Source organism: Rousettus aegyptiacus, unplaced genomic scaffold, assembly GCF_014176215.1.
Source record: "Rousettus aegyptiacus isolate mRouAeg1 unplaced genomic scaffold, mRouAeg1.p scaffold_m13_p_2, whole genome shotgun sequence".
Lineage (NCBI taxonomy): Eukaryota > Metazoa > Chordata > Mammalia > Chiroptera > Pteropodidae > Rousettus > Rousettus aegyptiacus.
This window is the reverse complement of record NW_023416295.1, coordinates 46,824,215-46,849,027: the sequence shown is the minus strand read 5'-3', so window position 1 is coordinate 46,849,027 and position 24,813 is coordinate 46,824,215. Positions and strand designations below refer to the sequence as shown.

The window sequence follows — 24,813 nt, the reverse complement described above, 5'->3', positions numbered from 1 at the left end:
CATTTTGTGGAGTATAATGTATCCATTTCTGGCACTGTGTTGAGCTTGGTGCTGCCTAGAGTAATTCAGGGGAAAATATTCCCCTACTCTAAAAACGCAGTCTGTATACAGTGTTCAATCGTAATAGCTTCAGAACAGAAGGCATCGGAGAGAACAATGGAAGTAGGAATGCCAAGCAGCTCAAAGGATTCGCAGACCCCTAGGTAATGAGAACCTTTGGCATTTGAATTCACATGGAGGATCTCTCAAGAAGCATTTTCATCTTGTTATCAGAATGAGCATCCTTGACAGGAATCCCAAATTTCAAATATAAGACCGTTTGTTGATTGCAGCTGGGAAGTATCCATTTGGCCTCATCCATACTTATTTCTGCTAATGTCAAAAAGGTACTTGTTTCACATTGCTCATGTCTCTATTTAACCTGGGTCTTTACAGTATATCTATGTTCGGATCCACCTTTCGCTGCAACTTCATATATGAGACTTTCATCAAATGTACCAACATTTGAATGGTAGGACAAGAGAATTAGGAAATGTAGCTTTAAGAAATTGTAGGAAATTACAGAATCTCATTTTAAAACTAAATATTAATTTTAAATCTTAGAATAATAGAAGCACCAGTTCTGTAGATGAAGGAATGTCACCAAATAATGTATTGAAAAAGAATACATCCAAGTAATTTTTCTTTTTTTCACCATCTAAGTGGAGTGTTCCCTTTAATCAGGACACTCATCATAACTGATGAATTTTTCTTGTTTAGACTAAAAGCGTAAGACTCAGACATTTTCTTCTGAATGAATCAACACATTCACAAAGAAAGTTTAAAGAAATATATTATCGACTAGCATAGTATATTTTGCATATTTTGTGTAATCCCTTATTACAAATCCTTGTAACAGATGGAAAAATTGAGGCTCAGAGAAGCAACTTACTTGCCCAAGATTTACAAAGCTTATAATGGTCGATCTGGGATTCAAGTCCAGCTTGACCAATTTCAATGCCTTTTCTCCTTTAGCCTCACAGATTACTATAGCAAAATATGTTACATAAATACTGTATCTTCAACACTACCTAGCATTGCAAACAAATATATTTCAAAAAGACTGGCATAAAATGGACTAGATAAAAACTATTCGTTTACTTACAAACCTATAAAATGATCACCTAGAATTCTTTATTATTTTCTTATTTTTTACTGCTATCCATTCTTGAAAATGTTCTTGCTTAAGTGTTTTTAATAGTCCTTCCAGCCCACAGAGGAGGATGAGAACGAAAACATTTTTTACCTGAAGGTTGGGACTCTCCCAATGAGTTTCTTCAGTGCCATTAAATATAAGTAGACCATTTTATAATGGTAATCTGCTACCTGAAAAAGGAAGCCTTGAAAATTCTCCTTAACCTTGAAACATTCGACCAAGAGGTCCCCTGGAGTCCCCCTTCCTTTACCTCTTCATAGCATGGCAGATTCATCAAAAGCTTGTTACAACATCTTCCATTCAGAGCACCTTCCAAATATAGATTTTTTTTTTTTTTTATGAAATCAAACTAAAGGGAACAGAAAAGGAGAGGCCATGTGTATTAAACTTATTTTAGGCCTGGATCTGATTTCTGTTATATCTCCTTATTTGTGTCCTGTGGGCCAATTTAAGTTTCTTATATAATTCAAAAACTTGTGTGTGTTCACTGCACACCATTTAAGAAATATAATTGAGTACAAAATAACATGCCATGCAAAACCAATTCCCTGAAAAATAAAAACTCACTCTCTCAAGGGGTGTTTTGCATGTTGAGCTTTCCCAAGTCAGACCAGAGTTGAAAGGGGGAGACCACGTAAGTGAATTTTGGCCCAATATTCTAGATAACTTTGATAACATGGCAACAATCATGTCTGTGGATAGACTGAAAATCTAGGAAACTCTAGGACTTTCATCTCCTGAAAAATTATCCTTTTTGAGCTCTAAGAGTATTGCTGTAGGTGCTGATATTAATGTTTTGTTTTTTTTTTATTCACTTTTCCCCTGAAAAATACAGAATAGTTTCAAAGCTGCCTGACTCTGTCCACACCATTCAACTCTGAGAGTGATGTTAAAATGTCAGTAGGAAGACAGTATGTCTCATGATGGATAAACTATGTGGATCCCTCAAAATTTTACCATGTTGATTATCTTCCGATCTGTAGTTATGTGGTTTTAGTAAGAAAGAAAAAATTGAAATGACTATTTCTGTTTTAGTTGCTGTATTGCTTTTCCCTTAGACTATCAACCATCCTATTGCTCAACTCTATCCTGTTTGCAGAAAGATAGTCTGTTTCAGACCTTCCCGCCACTACTCTTTTATTTGTTCTAGGTGCAGATGGAGGTCTCCACATTTCCAGATTTGGTGTTAGGAAAAGATTTTCCGTGACAGGCTTAAAATTTCACAGCTTGGATAATGTAACAAATTGGGGTTGTCTTTAATTTGGACTGGAGTAGCTCCTTCGTGCAATAAACTGAAAAGAGCCATACTGTCTGGTCTTCAAGTCCTTTTGTTTAAACAAAGGTTAAGCAGTAGGTGCCTGGCAGTATCCAACCTGAAACAAAGCAATAATATTTCAGCCAAACTCAGAGCTGCAAGATCACAGAGGCTGTGTCTGGCCAGAAGCTCCCTGGCCTTCCCTCGTAAGAGTCCTCTGCCCTAAAAGAATGTTAACATGCGAACAGCTTTCTGCAGAACTGAGACAAGGGAGAGGATATGTAAGGCAGCCACCACAGCTGTACCAGTAGAGGGAGCCTTTAGTAGCAAAAGAAAGATCCCCTGCTGTCTGAGAGTGACCAGAGGGCAGAATTTAGAGACTTCTCTCTAGTGAAGTGATAGACCATTTAGATCTTTATTCTTTTTGAACAGACATAATATCCTAGCTAAAGAGTGTTCAAACAAAGAACACCAGAATGTGAAGCCAAACTTCTATCAGAATTAAACTTTTGACAAGGGAACAAATTCCTAACTGATGTTATCAGTCACGCAGCCAGCTACAGAGCATGCAGCTTACTAGCCACTGCTGCCCACGCTCATGCTAAGTAACAAGTAACTGGTTTTTTATGTAATACACTTATACTCTAATTTAAATAAAACTTATATTCAGAAACAAGCATACAAGTTTTCTTTAGAGGGAGTTTTTCATTGCATAGCAGACTTCCTGTTCAGAATGAGCTCCAGGTACCTAACCTGTGTATGTAACCGCCACCTGGAGCTCCTTGCTGTGCATGCAGAGCTGCGACGAGAGACACATGCTTGCGCTCTGAAGCCAGACCTGGTTTCACAGTGGAGATCTCACATTTACTAACTGTGTGACCGTGTGCCTGATGCCTCCCCTTGCAGAGCAGTTTCTCCCCCTGTAGAATAAAGATAATATTTAACAAGCAGGAGTAAACATGAGGACATTGCTCAGTGCCTACTAGTTGTCTGGGGCATAGTAAATATTCGACAGATGTCAAGTGCCCTTTCCAATCCCAAGTCCTTATTATGTGGTCAGATGATGCTTCCCTTCTTATACTTCAGGAATTATTGAATGGACTCAGCAATTTTCTCCATTTAAATGTTGAAAGTCATATATAGCTATGACCTCTATTTTCTTCAAATATTCGTTGCCTACAAGAGGAAAAATCATTGTCTTCTACCTTTTTTACTTTGAGAAAAGGGTCATACTTTTGAGATTAAAGTATATTTTTTCTATTTCCCCTCTCCTTCTCTAGTCTCCAAAGCCAGGTTTCCTCAGCGATTTAACTCTTCAGCTTCCTTTCGGTCATGCGTGCGCGCGCGCGCGCGCACACACACACACACACACACACACACACACACACACACACAGAATAGTTTTAGCTAATGGAGCCTGCCGGGTAGGCTGTATCTGTTTCCTCATTCCACACCAGGGATACTTCATGCATTTTCCCTCTCCACTTTCATATGCAAAGGGTCATATGTTGAATTACCTTTTCTTCACTCCCTTAGGCTGGAGGTTAAGACCTTGAGACTAATATGTTAGGAAAGTCTTAGGATCCCCACACACTTCCCCCAAGGTCTTAAATGGGCAAGAAAAGGATGTTGGTGAAGAGGTAAAGAAATCTAGTTTTTCCTGGAGCAGAATTCTACCGACACTTTCTACTCATAAGAGAATTTTATCTCCGTTGTTGTTTTCTTCCTTGTCACTTGGCCTTATGTAAAATGCAGAAGAGCCAAGTCCGAGTATTGGAATAGGAGCCCCCAGATAAGCCTAATATACTTTTCCTATAGCTTTCATTCACTGTCTTGTTACCTTCTTGAATATGACTTTGAAATAACCCATATTCAATTTAAAAAGTAAATCCTTCCAAGTTGATTGTAGAACTCCATGGATGGATCTTCTGAAATAACAACACTCTCCTCAAATAATTTATATTTGACATTGAAATTAATTATGTGAATTTTTTGTTGTTGATTGATTTCCCATTCAGATGCTATTGGGATTTGCTTGTTTGCTCATTTGGGTTTTGTTTTCTTTTCTCTTATTTTATTCTTAGCTATATTTACAAAGCACATACCAGTGTACAGTTGGGAAAGACAGAGCATTCCAGAAATAGGCAGGGGAATCCAGTATGGGACTGAAATTTTGCTACAAGTAACCCATATATGGATAACCTAGTTAGTTAATAGTCACTTCCCCTTGCCAGCTCCCTCTGCCTGACCTGAACTGCCCTGAGATTCACATGTTCCTTTTGATTCCCCTTGGAACAAGGCTGGAGTAACTCAGTTCCCAGCCTGCTAGAGCCACTCTTCAAAAAAATTTACTTCAGTTCCATGTAGGGAAAAAAGTCACATTTTAGTAACTACTTCCATTTGCAGTTTTTCAATTGTCTTCCTATGTGATTTTTGGCAAGGATGCATGGTCTCTCTTACCATAAGGAGACTATGGACCATATGTTAAATTGATATGGTTTCCTGGGATCTCAAAAAAAATTTTTTCGGATATATGAAGTTATTTTTTTATTAATGATTTGCCCACTTTTGAAAAGCTAATGATGTTTTTATTTCTTATTAGGTATACTGTGATGTCAGGAACACCTGAAAAAATTTTAGAGCATTTTCTAGAAACAATACGCCTCGAGCCAGCTTTAAATGAAGCAACAGGTAAATACCCAGAACGCTTTTGTGTGTCCATTAATTCCATGCAGCACATTGTATAAAAAAAAAAAAAATCCCGAATTCATTCTCTTCATGTGTAACTAAAATAGTTTTAAAAGGGGGTTATACATATTAATGTTAAAAGAGCATCCCTAAGTGGTGCACTCAAGGAGCAATCCTGACCGTCCTCTGACCGTCCTCTGTCTGCTCCAATCCTGGCTATCTTTTGTAAATGACTCAGTCTCATTCATACATATGAGTAGCCTTCCACAGACATCTCTTCTGTTATCATTTAAATTCACCTTCCATAGGCATCTATTAGGTTATAATTTAAATTCTACATATTCCCATAAAGGATCTGCTGCTGCCTACACATAAGGCATAACCTTGCTCCGACTGGAAACAAAATGGTTCTGTCTGTGATTGTAGATTTTTGGGCTGCCGCAGAGTGTAAACAAACACCACCTGTATTAATTTGCTAGAGCTGCTACAACAAAGTACGACAAACTGGGTGGTCAAACGATGGGAATGTGTCGTCTCACAGTTCTGGGGGCCAGAAGTCTGAGATCAGGGCGTCAAGAGGATTGGTTTTACTCAGGGCCGCATCTGTTCCAGGACTCTTTCCTGGCTCCTGGTAGTTTGCCAGCAATCTTTGCCATTCCTTGCCTTATAGATGCATCACCACTGTCTCTGCCTTCATGTTCACATGTTCTCCCTGTGTCTCTTCGCATGGTCTTCTGTGCATCTGTCTCTGTGTCCAAATTTCCCTTTTTATAGGAACACCATTCATGTTGGATTAGGGTGCATACTAATGACCTCAACTTAACAACACTTGCAAAAGACCCTCTTTCCAAAATCAGGTTATGTTGTGAGGTCCTGGGGGGTTAGGACTTCAACATGTCTTTTTTGGAGGGGAAAAATTCAATTCATAATACCTCATAGTGAATGAGTCTTCTTAAGTAAAACACTGATATTTGAGGGTGAATGAGATGAATCTTGCCAGTGAACCAAGTATTCATAATTACGGCGTCATCCTCCACTTTGGGAGCCATCTTGTACATGACTTTGGAACAGCTCCCATTCTACTTTTTTTTTTTTAAATATCCTATGCTACTGATCTGTCTCTCAGAATAATGGGGTAATATTTTAAGTACACTGAACTCTACAGAAGAACATTTCTCTCTGAAAGAAGTTCAAAGATTTATCTAAAGAACGTACTGATAGTTCAAAGTCCATTTCCATCATCTTTTCAGTATACTCCAGGTGAAATTATATACCTCCTAAAAGAATTTTAACACTGATTTACTTCTTATTTTATCTCCTAATTTTAGTTTCTTATTTTGTAAATAGATTATCTGAGATATTTCTTTTTTTACATAGCAAATGGATTGGGGAGTAGTTGATATAAAAGCCAGGATCTCTGGCTCCAGGGCATTTTTTCGTTTGATATTTGTTGAGTATCTTCTTGGTAGGCATCAAGCTGGATTCTTTGAATTAGGCAATGTGAACAAAAACTTGCTCTCCTGTCCTACTGAAGACATAAAAAAATGTGCAAATAGCTTGAACGTAAGGCAGAATGTGGTCAGTGTTTCAAGAGCACTGATTGGCTGAGGGACCAAAGTATCATGGAGGATATAGCCTTTCAAGTGGCACTGAAGAAAGGCTGGTGTCTAGTAACTATAGATTGGAGACAAAGCTTTCCATACTGAGGTACAACATTAATACTGACCTAGAAACAGGGAAGGGAGATCAAGCAGTCTGGTTTTGCTATACTATCATATCCATAAGAAGGAGAAGGAAAGTGAGGTCTAAGAATTTGACTACAGATCTTGGAGGGTCTTAAATGCACAGCTAAGCAGTAGGGAGCAGCCAAAGATACCCGAGCAAGGAGAATGTGATAAGAGGCCCATGATAAGAAACTCACAGATGCAGTAAAGTGAGAAACCCTTATATTTATAGATTTATAATACAGTGAAAAATATCAGAATTGACAGTGAAACTGGTTTACATTGCAAGAATGAACACCTCTGGATTTGACAGTACATTCTCTTAATTTACCAAAGCATCTATTTGCAGCCTTAGACCTATTAGTTTCCTAGACTATGGCCAGTATTAGCCATTAAGTGACTTTGGAAATCATTTTGAGTAGGAAATGGTTTTTAAAAATCAGTTCTCAAGAATTTTCAAGAGAAATTGATGCATACGAGTAGCAAACACGAAAGCCATGGTGAGATATGGTTGCTAGGTAGTTACCACGCTAATGACTGGCTCCTCAGCCTGGGAGTGTCCTACCGAAAGCTCTGCTTTAGCAAAATGTAGACTGCTGTATAGCACAGGCCCTCCGGGAGTCGTATAAGTAAGCATCACCTCCCCTGCCCTCACAGAATATCTAAAACATATCAGGGTGACCCTAGATGTTAAACTCAGGCAAGCCAAAGTTTCAAATGGCTTTTGTCTGTCACCTTCTCTGCAACTTCTCAGGTTCAGTGTAGTGAGACTGACGGGACGACAGCCTGAGATCATACTTATACTTATCTCTTACATTTCAGTGAGTATAATGGTATTATATGATAGGGCTGTTAGCTAACTCCACGGTGGCAATCATATTGAAACGTATAAATAAATTGAATTAATTCACTGTAATCAATACCTTAAACTTACATAATGTGATCTGCCAATTATATCTAAATTGTTTTAAAAAGTGAGTATAATGGTTAAACCTTTAGTCACTGACTCCAGCATTAATAAATTATAAATTCATTATAAATTAATAAATATAAATTTAGTGTGGTTTATTTTTTAATTGGAAATCCCTATAGCATTTTGGATTCCAAGTTTCAATGGGCATCTCCTAAGGGTTTTGGATCTGTCTTTGCATGCTTTCCCACCAAAGCTGACTGGATAGTGCTGTCTTTGCAATGAAGCACTAACATGAATTCAAAGTGAGGAAAATGAAGCTTATCTCCAGGACTTGCCTGATTTCCCTCCTCCCTGCTTACCTATCTACAAAATAGCTTCAAATATAAGACATTCACCATTTTAATCTACTGAAGAGCTTTGTTTTGCTTCAGTTGCTTCTCACAGACTTTATATTTTCTTCTTTTTTTTCTCTTCTTTTGTTTCCCTCACCAATTCTCTGCTCTTACCACCTCCTCTTTCTACAATTCCATCATCCTCTCACCCTTCATTGCTCCCTCTGGAAATAGGAAGTAAAAAAGAGATAAAGCGACATTGAAAAAAGACATGGTGTAAAGTTGACAAAGAAATGACAATGTTTTAATTCTAAATACATGGTGCTATACATGGGTGGCTCTTTAAATATAAATACATATGTATAAAATCATTTTTATGTGAGGTGCTTCTATGTACAGTAAAAGCAAGCCAATGTATGAGAACCATTGATCAAGAACCAATGAATAGATACTCTTGCTTATCTAAATATGTCTACAAGAATATAATTTCCTTTTCTGCTTTGCATTTCCCCCCTGCAGATTCTATTTTAAATGACTTTGTTATGATGCACTGTGTTTTTATGCCAAATACCCAGCTTTGCCCAGCCCTGGTGGCCCAATATCCTTTTGTTGTGAAAAATCTCTATTGTCTTGAAGACATTCCACAAATACATGGCCATTATCTTATCCCATGCTCTGAAGGTAAGTCATAGCCTAGACACAGTTGTGCTTCATACCCTGTCTAACTCTGAAATGTCAGCAGCTTTCCCCAGCATAGACTCCACCTTGCTCTGGCATGGTTTTGCTGTCCCATGTTCAAAGATTTCTTCTTTGTTACCTATGTAGAGAAATGTGAGCCAAGTTACCTTAGGAAGATGATTCTGATACACATATTGGAAGTAGGCTAGAGAAAGTTATGGAGAAGAATGTGGGAGTATTATTAAGGGTAGATTAAGGATAGCTCCCTAACCTGGGAGACAGACTTCATACCTCTGTCAGGATGCCTGGCACGTTGGGTTGTCAACTTGTGTTCTTCTTCTAAACTGTAGTATTAATCAGACCTCTGAAACAAAGCCAAGTGATCACTGTAGGGTAGCTTTTACATTTATCCTAGTCCATCCTCTCCTCTAGATACCAAAATGTATTCCTTTGTTACTATTTTTATTAACACTGACTATTTATCGACTTAAATAAAAGATACAAAACTTGAAATTCTAATATCAGTTCTTTTGGGGCAGCTTTTCAATAGTCTATTGAACTGAGCAATTGATATACAATGTCTGGAAACATTCAAAAAATGTAAATTGAATAAAAGAAGTAAATGTTATTAATGAATCACACCCTCAAATTTGGGGGGACATGTAAAAGTATGTTTTCCAATTCTGCTTTATTTTTAAAGCAACAGAAATTTAGACCCAAAAAACTCTTTGACCTTTTGTGAGCAGTTAAATATATTAAAGGAGAATAGCTTTCTTTTTTCTGAGCAATACAATCAATGTTGGAGTGTTTTCCTTTTTCCGAATTATAATTTCCCCACCTGATTCTCATTTTCTCGTTCATCCATAATTCTCTTTGAAGTCAACAGAATGTGTGAGGATGGGAGATTTGAGTTGAATGTGTTATTGAGAGGGAGCTGCAGGAATGAGATTTGGGTGTTTATTTGCTTGGGAACTATCTTTCCATGTAAAGGAAGCTTGATGAGACTTATGTATGTTATATATCCTTTCTGGCTCACATTCAATTTTTCTCAAGTAAAATGAACATATTCAGGATCTCTTTGTCTCCTTTTAACTCCATACATGTTAATCATTATTAGACCTTTGAGATGTGTTGCAGAAAAAAAAAAAACCACTGAGTTTAGACTTATTTGTTCAACAGCACGTTGATAAGCTTTAAAGCAAACAAAACTACAAGCAGAGTGAGAGAGAGTACAGTGGACCACGTCATATCATCTTTGCAACTCAAGCCCCAAACACTAAGCTTATATATTTTTTTTCTTGTTGTTGATTTTTTTGTGGTTTTTTTTTTGTGCAAATTCTGACTTTTTCATTTATTAGCTTGTTCTACTTCAGAATGATTGAGAACATCCATATCGCTGACCTTTGTTCTTAAGATAAAGTCTCCTGGACGAAAGCCCATGCCATCCCAGGTCAGGAGGTGAGAGATATATATGGCAGTAATATTGTTGGAGGAGGAAGAGAAGACAGGAAAGTGAACTAGAGAAACCTGCATATCCAATCCTAATTTTTTCTTCAGTAGATAGAGGGAATCCAGGATGACAGGACATCATCTACACCACCTAGTGCCCTCAGACTACCTTCTTCACACCTGGTCTTGTAGGAACCTAGATTCTCTTCATTGTTCTATTTGGAATGAAATTCTCTGTGCATCAGGTGCCAAGCTAAAAGCTTTGGCCTGTATTATACCACTTACCTTTACAGGAGTGTATTGAGTTAATATTAGCTTTATTTCACAAATGAGGAGTTTGAAGTTCAAAAAAATGGCATGACGTGCCCAAGGGAAGTGGCAGAGCCATGATTCATCCTGGTCTCAGGATTCTGAGCCTAGAATGTGTTAGTTTTTTTTCTTTACAATTTATTTTTTTAAAAGCATATCCTTTAAGAACATTTCTTCACAATATATTGCACGATTCCGGTGGCTAAAACCAAAGTAGGCCTAATTTGTTGAAACTAAATAAAGTGTCCAAAAGAACACTTTCAATAATGGAAATGTTGAATATCTAGGCTAACCCAGTAGCCACTAGCCTTGAAAATTGTCTACTATGATGGAGGAACTGAATTTTTAATTTTATTTAATTTAAATTTAAGTAGTCACATGCAGCTAGTGGCTACCATATTGGACAGCGTAAGTAGCATAAGTCTGGTCCTTAGACACAGGGAATAAGAGCCTCAAATAAGAATTACTGTTCTGTAATGTCTAGGAAGGGTATGCCGGGGAGGCTGGGAGCTTATCCTGCTGTAAGCCAGCAAATGGAAAGGGCTCCATCCCTGCACGCCATGTATGTGTTAGTGCTTCTATATTAAGCTGAGGAATCAATTTTTAGTCCTTTTCCCTCCAAGGAGATGTTACATAGGCTCCTTATATAAGCTAATTTTTTTTTGGCCATAAGTAACATAAACCAACTGTGACTGACTTAAGGAATAAAGGAATTTATCAGAAGATGTGGAGTAACTCAAAACTGAAGGAATCCTTGGAGAGCCCAGGCTTTAGAAAGGGGCTGTGAGGGCAGCAAACTCCAAGGCTCTGCTTGTGGAGTAAATCTGCTTGCTCCAAGCATCCTGGGCCCTCCCCTCATTCCCACATCCCCAGGAAGGAGGGTCTAGCTGGCCTAGTTTAGGTCACTGCTGACATCTTGGTCAAGATAAGGCAAAGCGCTTTACTGGACAGAGACTGCCTATAAAGAAAATCAGAAAAAGTGAAGAAATACATAATGGGCAGGCAAAAACAACAAATACACATAAACTGTACAACACCACATGCACAAGCAACACGGAGATATTATGTAAAACTGAACAAGTGGGTTAACCCCCATGTATTTAACATGCAATGTAGGGATATTAAACTACCTAACCACGTTCCATTAAAGCGCCCACATTAAAGCGAGTTGCTTTGGCTGAGTGTTTTCAAAGTACTTAGTGTATGACTTTTCACAGAAGCCCTATGAACAAGTCAGTATTTTCACTGCTCTTTTTCCAAGTCAATAAACTAGGATAATGAAAAATTATGATTTGCTCAGAGAAAGGTAATTACTAGTACAGAAAAGATTTGAGCCCTGAGCCACTGACACCTATTTCTGTCCTTAATCCACATTGTATGCCTCCTCCAATTTTGCTTTTAGCACAGAGGAAGGTGGTAGAACTCTGTTTAACATTAATATTTCAGGCCTTTTATGTGCTAATGAGAGAGACTCTCTATTCATTAGATATGCCTGGGACATGATTTGACCTGATGAATACAAGTGCTTTATAATGAGTTTTTTAAATTGTATTTGTTCAATTTCTGTACTTTTCATCTCCAGTTTCTTTAATCTTTTTTAAATCTGCACTTAAAATTTAGTTCGATCTTCCATTAGTCTTTAAAAAGAAGATTAAAATCACCTATAACCCTACTGGGTATTACTATTGTTAACATGTTAGTATGTATCCTTCCAGTCTTTTTTCTATACATATAGATGTATACTTTTAAATACAGTAATGGGATATACTCTAAATAATTATATGTGCTTTGTCACTAAGCAATATTTTATGAATATCTTTCTCTGCTCCATGAATGGAAGCAGGGTAGTTAAGATGCTCCATAGTGGGAAAAGCAAGAGCTCTGAAGTCAGAAGACCTGTGCTTAGGACCTACCTCTTACAAGCTGTGTTACTTGGCAATTATACTTAACCTCTCTGAACCGCATCTGTATAATAGGAGTAGTTACGCTACCTCACTAGGTTGTCGTGAAGATCGAATAAGGCTGTGTGTGTATAAGTACATTATAAACTATAAAGCCGCATATAAATCTTGCCTCATATAAATAATTGTACCATCATGAGAGGAATATGGCATAATATAATGAATGTACAAAAGCTTTGTCTAGTCAGTGGGCAGATGACCCCCAAAGTTTGTTTTCAGCTGCAAGCAGAGATCTTGTATGCAAAGCAGGGCTTTAAAAAAACAACAACATTGAAGAGTATCAGTTTGAATGTTGATAAGTGTTTTATAAATAGCTGCATAATTAGCATGTACTTACTGCAAAAAGTATACATAATATTTTATTCCCTGTTGTAGGCTGTAATGAATCTGCTGCCTCTACATCCTAGGAGGTTTTCACTTACTTTCCCCATGGTAATTTTAATATGTGGAACCATTATTAGCTGAATTAAGAATAAGTAAATGAGCAGTAAAAAAAATACAGAAAAATTACAGGTGCCTGTGGTGAGTAAGATAATAACTAGGTAAAAATATATGAAATAATTACAGTGTTTGAACGGCAGAGCCGGCATGAGGAAAATGACTCAATGGAATATAAAGCCTGCTGTTGGCTGGGTAGAAAGACTGTAGCCTACATTGTGGCCTTCACCCTTTCTGATTCTCAGCCCTAATATATCACTGAAAACAAATCCAATCTGTCCTCAGCCCCATCTACATGATGCTGAAAAAATTGGTACAGTGAAGATTTCATCACTCTGAAAATCTGTGGTTCTATAGATTAAATACCTAATAACTAAATGATTCTGTTTAAAAGATATGCCAGACGTTTTGGTGTTTGTGTAGACTTAGTCATCCTGGGGACACAGAATATGAACTTGTTTAGAATGTATCTACATACGATCTGTATTTGACATCTCGACAACATGGAATTTCAGATAACTTAGACAAAAGGCTTTAAAGAGCTGTGGTAAGATGAAAAAAAAAATCTTTTAAGAAAATTGCATTATATATAGCACTCCAAACAATGTGATCAGTGTGATTGAATTGTTTAAGGTAACCAGTCAATCAACAAACACTTGAGGCTTTTTATGTTTCCATATGCCCAATCCTTGACTAGAAAGTGTAGAGATTCACAATGAATTTATGACATAGTTCCTGCTGTTAAGGATTTTGATTTAATCTTCCAGATGGTGAGAAATCTTATTATCATAACAAGAGAAACCTCAAGTTAGGATTTGAATGGTCCATAGATTTAAGCATGTTTGGTTAGTGGTGAGCTACTGCTTTCTAAATCAGCAGATATTGAACAAGAGAAGTGGTTAAAACTATAACGGAAAAATTCTAGGTCAGACATTAGAATTTCAGTGCCTCCCTGGACATCAGATCGTCAAGGCTGCAACATTTACTCTTGATTTCATGTATGTTCTTTGTGGTCTTTGAGAATCGGGAGGATCAATTTCTTCATCTCAGATGACTTTCCCTTTTATCCAACCAAATTATGCTGTATAATATGTGTTAGCATAAAAAAATATATAAATGTCAAACAAAACACAGCAGCATCAAACAAGTAAATAGAATAATACCTGGGAGAGAGATGGGAGAACTGAATGGTAGTCCCACGAATTCCACTGATAAATTTGGAAGAGCCATTTCACTTCATTCTGTCTCCGTTTTCTTACCCCAAAGATGGTGGAATTGAAGGAGCTATAATCAAAGGGCTTTTGCAATCCACAGATTCTATGATTCTGTGAATCATCTGAAATTAATTCAGTATATCAGCGATGAGTTTGGCCAGTTTGACTATCATGGCCTTTTCTTAATTGTGTTTAAAATAACAATTCAGTAAATAATTCTAGATTCTCCTATAGATTTTTAACTAGCATTTTATGAGATGTCAGAGCCATGTTATCTTTCTGTATCTCTTTACCCCATGAATTCAAGAAGTTAGTTCTTACCTGAATCTAACTATCAAGAGTCATGGCCTTATTCAATACAAGTATTTCCTGATCATTTGATCATTGGATTATTATATGTTTTATTTTCTCTACTCATCTACTCTTAACATAGACATTAATCAAGTGTATGATTCAGATAGCTTTCTTTAGATGTTAAAAATATCTTATGTGTGTGGTACACATTGGTAATCCTTTCTAAATTATTATTCACCCTGGAAAAGAGATTTCTATTCCACATAGGACTTTCTCCATTACATGGGTAATGCATTATTCCAGTTTAAGCCAGAGAAGGTAATGGTGTCTGCAACCTTCTCGGTGTGTTTAAATTTATGAACATGCTAAATTTGAAATGTTACTCTTTTTAGGTTGCATTTTTGACATCACATTGAGACAAGGAAATTGGTGGGATGTTCTGTATGTGGCTGCTGTCTGAAGGGAATATAGTTTCTGCCCCCACCCTCTCCACCTTTTTTGTAGGATTTTAGTAAAAGATAAAATCACATAAATCTTCTAAAAGCCTGAGAAGATTGTTCTGGGAAAAAACAGAAGCCTCAGTACCTCACCTGTAGCCACTTCAAGTATAATCAATTACATACGAAATCTCCTCTGTATCCCTTAAGAGTCTGATTCCGCAGACAGCTCAGGAATGGAAGTGTGTTGCCCAGGGAGGGGGAGGATCCTTGAGCACATGCCTGCAGCTGGCCATAAAAGTAGTAATTCCCCCACCTCCATTTTAGTAAATAAACATCTGTAAAGGGAAAGGCAAGACTTTATGAAACAAATAAGCAGTGTGTGTGTGTGTGTGTGTGTGTGTGTGTGTGTGTGTGTGGTTGGTTTTCCAGAGGCAAAAGTACTTAAATTTCATGACAAAAAAGAGAAAGCTTGTTTCCCCAGATTCAGTCAATTCTGACTCCCAGGAAGCTGCAGAGTTTTGAAGAGCAGCAGGCACTCAGCCTTCGTTTAGGTACGTAGCACACTGAGTCAGCTCCAGGAAAGCTGAAACATCACCACGCTATAAAAGAAAAAGAAAGAAAGAGAGGTGAGAGAGAGGGAGGGAGGGGAAGATACGGACAGCGAAAGAGAGAGAGAATATGAAAAAAATCTTTTCTATTAGGATTTTTACTTCCCAGATGCAATTATTCTTAATAATTTCATGAGCTTGTCACTATAGCCACTGCTGGGGCAATGGGAGTGGCAATAGTGGAAAAAGCCCTGTCTGGATTTGTAAACCTTGCTATTTACTCACTGAACAATGCTGGGCAGATCTCTTCTCTCTGACCCTCAGTTTCCTCATCTGTAAATATTTTCCCTTCAGCTTTATAGAAAGCATTATATGATCATATGAGCACATTGAGCACATTTATTATAAATGTCAAGCTCTACACACATTTGAAATGTTATGCTAATCCTTCCAATCAGGTATTCTATCTTCTGTTGTTGGCAAAAGATAGATTTCCCAAGCAGTAAAGAGGAAAAGAAAAGTTTTGTCCTGACCCTTTATCCTATAGGGGGCCACAGATATTAGCTGCAGGTGTTCTGATATCTCTGTATCTAACACACAACCGTTTGTATTATCTCCTGGAGTTCAAGTCAAGATAACTAGAAAGTTAGAGTTATAGCCACTTGATATCAGCTTGATATGTCAATCCATTTCAGCTTCATACAAGTAGGAAAGTCTCTCTCTTTCTCTCTCTCTCCTTTCCTCCTTCACTCTTTATTTCTCTCTCTCTCTCTCTCTCTCTCTCTCTCTCTCTCTCTCTCTCTTACTCGTGGGTGAAACAGTAGATATTCTTTTAGTCTGTCAGGAATTACTCATTTAGTACCCACCATGTGCCTGATTATGCTGCTAGGTACCATAAAAAAAACAGTCATAAAATGTAGTGCCCAGCATTGCAGTTCTTTGGAAAGAAAAATCAAGTTATACGTGCATACAAGCAAGAGACTTAAGGGTTAATCAGAAAAGAAATAATTTTCACATAAAGTAATCTTTCTTCCCTTTTTTTATTGTAAGTTCAGAGAGAATTGTAGCAATACAGGTTGAGCAATTTTCTTTTTTATGAATCTCGTGCTCAATTTATGAAAGCCATTTTGCAACCCATTTACATGCAGTAAACCTTTGCTTTAAGGTTCTGTCATTTACCTTGATCATGATTATTTATGGTCCCTTTAGAAAAGGCCCTTTACTGGTATAGCTCTCAAGCTCAGCACTGCCACGAGGCAGATTTCTGCAGTGCCTTTTAAGTCATGGTCGAAAGCTAAGGCATGTCCAGTCTTGTAGGCAGCTATGAGGCGTGGGGGTGTTGTGTAATAGAGAAGAAACTAGTTGGAATTAGGAACCTTGGATTCAAAACTAATTCTACATTCTTGCTATGTAATCCTGGCCATTTATGTTCAGTTTGCTCATTTGTAGAAAGGGAAAAATACTTTCATCGTAAGACTATAAAGTAGAACTTAAATGAGGTACCCTATATGCAATTACAGTGTAAGTTATAATGAGGAGATTGTTCTGTGAACTAATTATCTGTACTATGAACTACTATAAATCACTGAAAAAGGAACAGTATATCTAATCTAAAATTGTTCTTGATCATATACTATACTCTCCCTTCCATAATCCACATGAGAATGTAAACTGCAAGCAGAGACCTTACCTGACACATATAATAGGCACTCAATTAAGTATTTTTTTTGTATTAATAAAGAAATAAAAGGTCTAGCTAGTCACTTTGCTAGGCATGGTACAGAAGACGAGGCAAATAATATCTTATCCCAAGCCTCAAAAAGCTAATAGTTTAGTTAAAATGGCCAGCCATAAAAGCACAAAGCCAGTATGAGTTAAGTTATGGTCCTAGGAGAGAAAAGAAGGAATGATATATAAAGTATGCCTGAGTCCCTCACCAGAAGATCAATATGAAAAGAACCTTTCCTCTTCCTAACCCTGCGTAAGCTTGTCTTCCTCCAGCCTCACTTTTCACCCCGCTCCCATACACTTTTTGTATGTCATGATTCCAGCATTACTGGATGCCAACTTGGAAGGGTTTGACTGAAATGCATATAATGAAAACGGTTATAAAGATGTGTGCAGAACCAACAAGAGATGGTAAAGCACCCAGAGACAAGCAACAGCAAGAAGCATGACCACTCCTAGGAAGTAAAGGACAAAGTGGAAGGCAGCCAGGGCATGTGAAGACAGCCTGGTGAGAGCTGGAGCTAGGTAGGCACAGGAATCTTTGTCAACACACAAGTCAAAGTGGAGCCATGCAAGCCTAACTCCTTGGGCAGCTATCAGGTCAAAATCAGCAGGCATTACAAGGGTTTGTATGCATTTGGTCCAGAACTTTTATGTTGGTAGGGCTTTTCTTGAGGGCTTAGGGGAGGAAATGAATCAGTCCAATGGGCTGGCTCTCTGAAGCTGGGATCTGCCTTTGCAAGGAGCACAGTGAAATGAGTGTGAAATGTCTAAATGTCTTCCTTGACTCCTCGGCACTTACCATGCACAGCCTTCACAAGGTACAGAGCAGGAGAAGATGGATTATGCCCTTAACAATAAGCGGAGGGTCATCCGCCTGGTGTTGCAGTGGGCCGCCATGTATGGAGACGTCCTACAAGAGGATGACATAGCTATCGCTTTCCTGGAGGTATGAGGGATTCTCCCTTCCAAGAATACATCTTCGTCCTACGATAGAGGGACTACCCTAGACACGGCAGCTTCCCTGGAGAGACTGTAATTGAAAATTCTAGATTTTGTTAACATGTTCATTCATCAGAAAGATACCATACGTAGAGAAAAATATCATCTATTATCCTGCCACTCTAATTCAATAACTGGTAGCATTTTAATGTATTTTCATTTGGCCTCTTTTTCTTTGTATATTTTCTATAGTTGTAATCACATAGTACCCATCATTTTATAGGCTGCTTTTTTCATTTAATTTTATGTCGGGATTTTTCCATGTCAGTATAGGCTTTCTGTTAAATTTTCTAATGACCTTTAACTATGCCACAGATATATTTATTTGTTCTCATGTTGTTAAATATTTACATCATTTCCATTTTCACTTTTCTAGAATAATAGTATACTAAACATTTTTGTTCAGGTAGGTCTTTCTTTGGTTATGTTTCTAGAAGTATGACTACTCCATCAAATGGTAGATTTTTGAGCAGAGTGAATGAAGCAGATAATTTTACTGAGGAATTACTAGGACCACGAAGTGGTTATGAAGAGACATGATATATTTTATAAACACTGCTTTAAGCTGAACTTTACTTTTTCTTCCCATGGCTCCAGACCCACATTATAGCATTAACGTTGGCTTTTAATCTTTGATGACTCACTCTGCCCTCTAGAATTTAGATAAGGACCTTACTTCTTTGTGTGTGTGTGTGTGTGGGATGGGGGTGGAGGGTCAAGTAGCGGGGCGGATACAATGTGGCTTCTAGTTCAAATTTTATGAGTCTGTATGTTCAGGAATGAATTGTACAAAAGAAACATATCCCCTCTCTCCTTTTAACCATATCATCTGTCAGGCAGGTAGAGGTGAGACAGGGAGGAAGGGTAGACCATAAGAGTCCCTTAAGGCTGCAGAATGAAGTATTTGGAAAATGTGAAAGTTTAATAGCAACTTGGGGTCCTAACTTGACTCATGGCCTCTACCCATGGAGTAAAGGACCTTTTTAGCAGATGAACCAAAGTAGCGGTTAAGCTGGCGCTGCCACAGCTCTCATCTTCTGCTGTGGAGGCCACTGCGTTGGAACAAAGCAGGGCACAGCTGCCGCCGCTGCTGCTGCCCTGTGGCCAGGACAGTTTCCAGAGCCTCAGTAAACAGACCTGCGCTGGTGGCATAAACTCAGCATAAATTTAGGATAGTGCTGAAGACCCCGCTTGTATTTTTACCACCAACAATTAACCACGGCCACTGGTAAACATTAAATAAAAAGTAAATACTAAAATAATATCAAAATAAATACTAAAATTCTCCTGAAAAAATATTGAGGTGAAAAAAGTGCTCTTAAAAGGTAGATGATAAAATTACCCATTCCAACCCATTGCCTTTCATATAAATATCATATAAACAATTCATTTGCGATTATAGTTTTTAAAAATTTTGTGATAAAATAACATGAAATTTGCCATTTTAACAATTTTTAAGTGTACAATTCAGTGGCATTAATTACATGCACGGTGTAATGAATGTTATACAACCATCACTTCTATCCATTTCCGAATTCTTTCTCATCTGTGATTTTGACTTTAGGCATATTGGTGTTTTGTTTTTTTTTTTTGTCTCTGGTCCATGAAACCATGGTTTAGAGGTGCTAGTGAAGCAGATGACACAAAGACATGCCTTAATTCCTCTTTACAGAATTGTGTGCCTTTTGCAGTTCTTGTTAAAAGCCTGTGACCTTTGCCATTACAGGAGTTTTATGTGTCTGTATCAGATGATGCCCGGATGATCGCTGCCTTCAAGGAGCAGCTTCCCGAGTTGGAGAAGATTGTCAAGCAAATGTAAGGAAGGGCTTGGCTTTGGGGTGTGTTTCCATCACAGAAGTGCCTGCTCTCAGTCCAAACATCTACACAGGTCTTTGCCCGCCAACAGGTGAAAGCTGGTTGTTCAACAGCCACACAGTGTTCTCATGTGAACAGACGGGGTCTCGGGTGTAGGAGGTGCCGTAAGGCCAAAGGAATGAAAGGACTGAGATTCTGCTCAGCCACCTCCTATGCTGGATGGCCGCCAACAGAAAGCCTGAAAAGGAAAAGATCCTCCTTTGGGGCCTCTAACTCAATAAACTTGAGTCCCTTCGGTTCATAGCAGTGAATCCAGTAATAAAATGGTCAGTGGCATTTAAAGAAAGTTTGAGGGGAATTACTTATATGGAAAATTCACATTTAGCTGCCAAAGCTGTTGATAGTGAATATTTGTGTCCTCTCAGTAAAAACACAGAAGGGTTTCACATGCTGTTCCTCGAGCCATGGGTTAAGTACGAGAGAGTATATGCTACTAGATAGACTTTGACAGCTACAAACCATGGCTTTTAACATCAATTCCACCAGGGATTTGCCTGTGACAAGGGCTGATCCTTTGCTGTGTCCTTCATGCTTTGGTCTCAGTAGCAAAATGAGGAGATTCATATTGCCTCCTGAAGGGATGCTGCGATTTCGTTGTCTAACATAAGACTAAAGTTATATACAATTAAAGCAATTTCAAATATAGTACTCATGGTATTAAATAATATTCTTTCTCTGTTTTTTTTTTGTAGTTCAGAAGATGCAAAGAATCTGCAAAAGAAGGTAAGTGATGATGGATTAGCATTCTCCAATTGTGCCCTGTAGGATGACAGTTCTCCAGAAATATTACATTGCAATATTTAAAAGTGATGTTTTTGTCAATGCAAAATATATTATCTTCATTTCTTGACTCCGACTACTTCTCGGGTGCGTTTCCTCTGAGTTGCAAATGCGCATCAGTCATTCCCTCTTCAAGGCAGCAGCTGTTTTTATTTTTGCAGCACAAAGTTCTTTTGCAACAGTTCAACACAGGTGACGAGAGAGCCCAGAAGCACCAACCTATCCGGGGGTCTGATGAAGGTGAGAATTCTCTTCCAACGCAGGATCGTTTAGATTATTTGAAGTCAGAACAAAAATCTTCCCCTGGGAGTCATCACCTTGGACCCTTAGAATAGCTTTCCTTGGGGGGTGCTCCTTTGTACCCCGAATAGTATGCTTTGAGGTGCTCTTTTGCATTTCAGTTATTTATGTTCTTGAACTCTGCCTGGAGCTGAGGTGCTTGTCCATACTTCCCAGATTTTGCCTCTCTCCTGCTACCCCTGCCTTTGAAGGAAAGAAATATCTCAGGGACCAGTTGTCAAGGTTGCTTACCCCTGGGAAGAGCTTGTGGGAAGGTGGCTAGCATATCACGGGTGCCTAGCAGAGGAAGGGTATCAGAGTCATCTGCAGAGCAGGGCTCCCTTCCAGGGAGAGCGCTCTGTCCCTGAGCACAGCCCCCTTAGCAGCCATCAGGGAAGTACAGGAGCTGCCTATTATTGTTTGCTTGTTTAAGCTTTCTCCAAAGAACAAAATAAAAATTAAATTAATAACAATGATGAATTTTTTTTATTTTAAGCCACAAATGACTCTTGTAATTTAGGTGTACTTCTAAACCTAAGAATTACAGTAGCTAGACTTGCTTCCAGGATTCGTGTGTTCAGAGGTGAGCTTGTGGGTGCCACATACATGTCTGCTGACCTAAATGCCACCCAAACTATTTGGCCCAGCCCCAAAGTACATAAACCAAGTGAACAAGAGAGCAGGAATTGTCAACATATGTTCACTGCCCCAGGCAGAAGCACTCCTGTTTATAGAGGTGTTAATGGTGGCCCCCCACTGCCACATCAGGCAGCAGTAATCTAGTCGTCTATAGCCTACAACACAGCACTCCCTATGTTGTGAAAAAAAAGAAAAGCTCACAGACAAGGGCAGACCCAGAAAGTTGAGTGAACCATACGTCTCATTCTCCCCCATGATCTACTTGTGGGATTCTCACAAATATATGTTGTTTTTGTTGTTGTTGCTGTTTTGATTGGGGATGACAGCCGTGTGTGCAGTGGGGAGTTTTCAAAGGGGGCAAGCATAGTCACAGACGAGTGGAAATAAATACAGTAGTAAGAATGGCAAGATGTGCAAATTGTGGAGGATGTTTAAACATTTTGCATAGCTTATAATTTTCTTAAGAATTCCCAAGACCAATTAACCACATTGTTACTGCCTTCCCAATAGTTCTGTTTAAGGTGTATTGCATGGACCACACCTATACAACCATCCGGGTGCCGGTGGCCGCCTCGGTGAAGGAAGTCATCAGTGCAGTTGCAGACAAACTAGGCTCTGGAGAAAGCCTGATCATAGTCAAGATGAGCTCTGCCGGAGGTAACAGCCTTACTCAGTTCTTTGCACTTCTGCCAAATGGGCTATCCCATCCAAACTGAATTCCGCCAGGAATTTGGCCCTTCCAAGATGATCCAAAAGGACAAAATGATGCTACACATCCCCTCCATGAATAACAGAAATGATATGGTTAGAAGTGAGCTGGGTGAGTGTCTAATATCCCCTATCTTGTAGGTACTCACTCAAAAACAGAAAGAGGTGAAGGGATCTGTTTGAGGCAGCTAGAACTGAAATATCTGGTGTAGATGTTCTTTCTGTATAACCTGTAAAAAAAAAAAAAAAAAAAAGCTGTAGGCCTTGGAGCATTGAGAAGCATGAACACTAAGAGAGCATCTAACATGACAGACGAAAGTGAAATTGGAGGTGCTCAGAGGCTAGTTCTTTTCAGCTGATAATGGTCCCCCTCCTTATCAAGTAGAGAGCACAGCTCATCGAACAAAATGAGGAGTATTTTCCCCCACGGGATTACTTGATTACTCTATGCTTTCCTAAAATGTCACTTATTCATTCATCATATATTTGCTGGCCACTTAGTATGGTTGCGACAGGAAAGGATGAGTTAGACCCAACCCATATCCCTCAAGTTGCTCCAAGGTTGGTGAGGAGGTGAACAGTTAATAAACAATTACAATCTCCTTATCACTTCTCACTCTAATATATTTATCTTGGTCACTGCATCCCTCACTATGACATAAGCTCTTTTTGGACTGGTATTTTTTTTTTCTTTATCTTTTCCTACTGTATCCTCATTGCCTAGAGTGGTGTCTGGCATGTATTATAGGCTAAATAGATATTTATTTAATGAATTAATTTTAAAATATAAAAGACAATCTAGGTAACGCAATTGCCTTCCAAATTAGGAAATAAGTGAAAAAGTGATGATAAAATTTGCATCTAAAGTCATGTGGGATCCCAGGACCTCCCCCCTCTCCCTTTGCAAGTTTGCTAAAAATGATCTTTCCAAAGAGCTTGGTGTGATTACTGTATGGAAAGATAGCGTTATATAAATTGCAAGTATGGTTTTTGTATGTAATTACCATTGCAGCACAGAATTGGATGAATTGACCCTCAGATATTTCCAGACCTGTTTTGTGGTCATTTCTGATGGCATCCTGAGTGTCGTGTGCCTGTGTGAATGCTGCGTCTTTTTTATTCAGTGGGTCCCTTCAGTGCTGTATTTTATGCAGTCACTCTGCGTGTTCCGGTAATTCACCGAGCTGGCAATTTGTTGGTGTGATTAGGGCAGTGCAGCAAATCTCAGATGCATTTAATAGGCAATCTCTTGCTTTTTATGTTCACAGAAAAGGTGGTGCTCAAACCTAATGATGTTTCAGTATTTACGACGCTCACCATTAATGGACGTCTGTTTGCTTGCCCGCGAGAGCAATTCGATTCACTGGTAGGTGTGGATGGCCTCCTCAGAGCAGTGTCTGCAATCAGAAAAACTTGTCTAGAGCCTAATTTTGCAGTCATGTTGAACCTTGTTGCTAAAAAAATCTTGAATGCTGCTTGGCTTTTTCTTTTTCTGAGGTCTGTTAGGTAAGCCTCAGGTGTTCATTTGAGATGCTCTGACTTTTAGATTTTCTTTTGAGGAATTAGCCAAGTAGCACCATATCGGGGCATAATTCAGCTTTCAGAACCGGCAGTAATTCACTTCCTTGAAATGTCCCCAGTTTAAATATTAATATTAAAAATCTGAATACTAAGACCAGGATAGAAATAATTTTAAGGCAAGGTATTCCAATTTATCATACTCCTTAGGGGAATGTAGAAATGCACTATGGCAAAACCCCTCTCTAGCCTATGAAAAATGCTATTGCCTGAAAGTATTCTGTCTTATATAGGAAATATCAGGGACCTGCAGTCTTCCCTAAATCACCAAAACACGATTAATGGACCTATACTAATAATTGAGTAGCCTACTCTCTTTTATGCAGATGGTAGAGTTCATTTCTATTTATCTTATAAAAATTAAACATGGAAGTGAGTAGCTATTAAAGTATCTTAGAAAGCCTTTGGGGCCAGTTCAAAAGATAGAGAATTAGTTTTCGTTTTTGTTTTTCTTTTTGTCTCTGGTCGCACAGGGCTTCTTTACTAAGAAAAGTGCAACACAGGAGCTAGAGGTGAACCGCAATGCATTTTTTCCGGGAGAGTCTAACTGCATAAATGTTGCATGGATACGTTCAAGTTTAATCAAATTAGAAATTAGAGGTAAATCAAGATTCCCCTCCTTAGATTTTTAGAGCTTGTTTTTTAGCCTCATCGTAATTCTGCTTTTCTGGTTTGAGGAGAGCCATTTTGTGCACTGTGGCACAAAAGCAGATTTTTGCCATATCTTAAATTCCCCTGGAGAGGAACTTGGAGATGCAGCATCAGTTCTCTTACTACTCCCTCATC

At 38.5% G+C, this 24,813-nt stretch overlaps 1 protein-coding gene across 8 annotated transcripts in view; it reads left to right on the top strand.

Moving 5' to 3' along the window:
• The window catches only part of RAPGEF4 (Rap guanine nucleotide exchange factor 4), a 260,359-nt gene that overhangs the window by 207,775 nt on the left and 27,771 nt on the right, over window positions 1-24,813 (top strand). For 7 of the 8 annotated variants that reach the window (XM_016135049.2, XM_016135092.2, XM_016135066.2 and 4 more), the window contains 8 exons: window positions 5,053-5,141; window positions 8,627-8,705; window positions 17,965-18,115; window positions 19,895-19,983; window positions 20,736-20,766; window positions 20,985-21,063; window positions 22,252-22,398; window positions 23,718-23,815. In XM_016135049.2, coding sequence (XP_015990535.2) covers window positions 5,053-5,141; window positions 8,627-8,705; window positions 17,965-18,115; window positions 19,895-19,983; window positions 20,736-20,766; window positions 20,985-21,063; window positions 22,252-22,398; window positions 23,718-23,815 — 763 coding nt within the window. The other variant, XM_036236020.1, reaches the window with a different exon arrangement.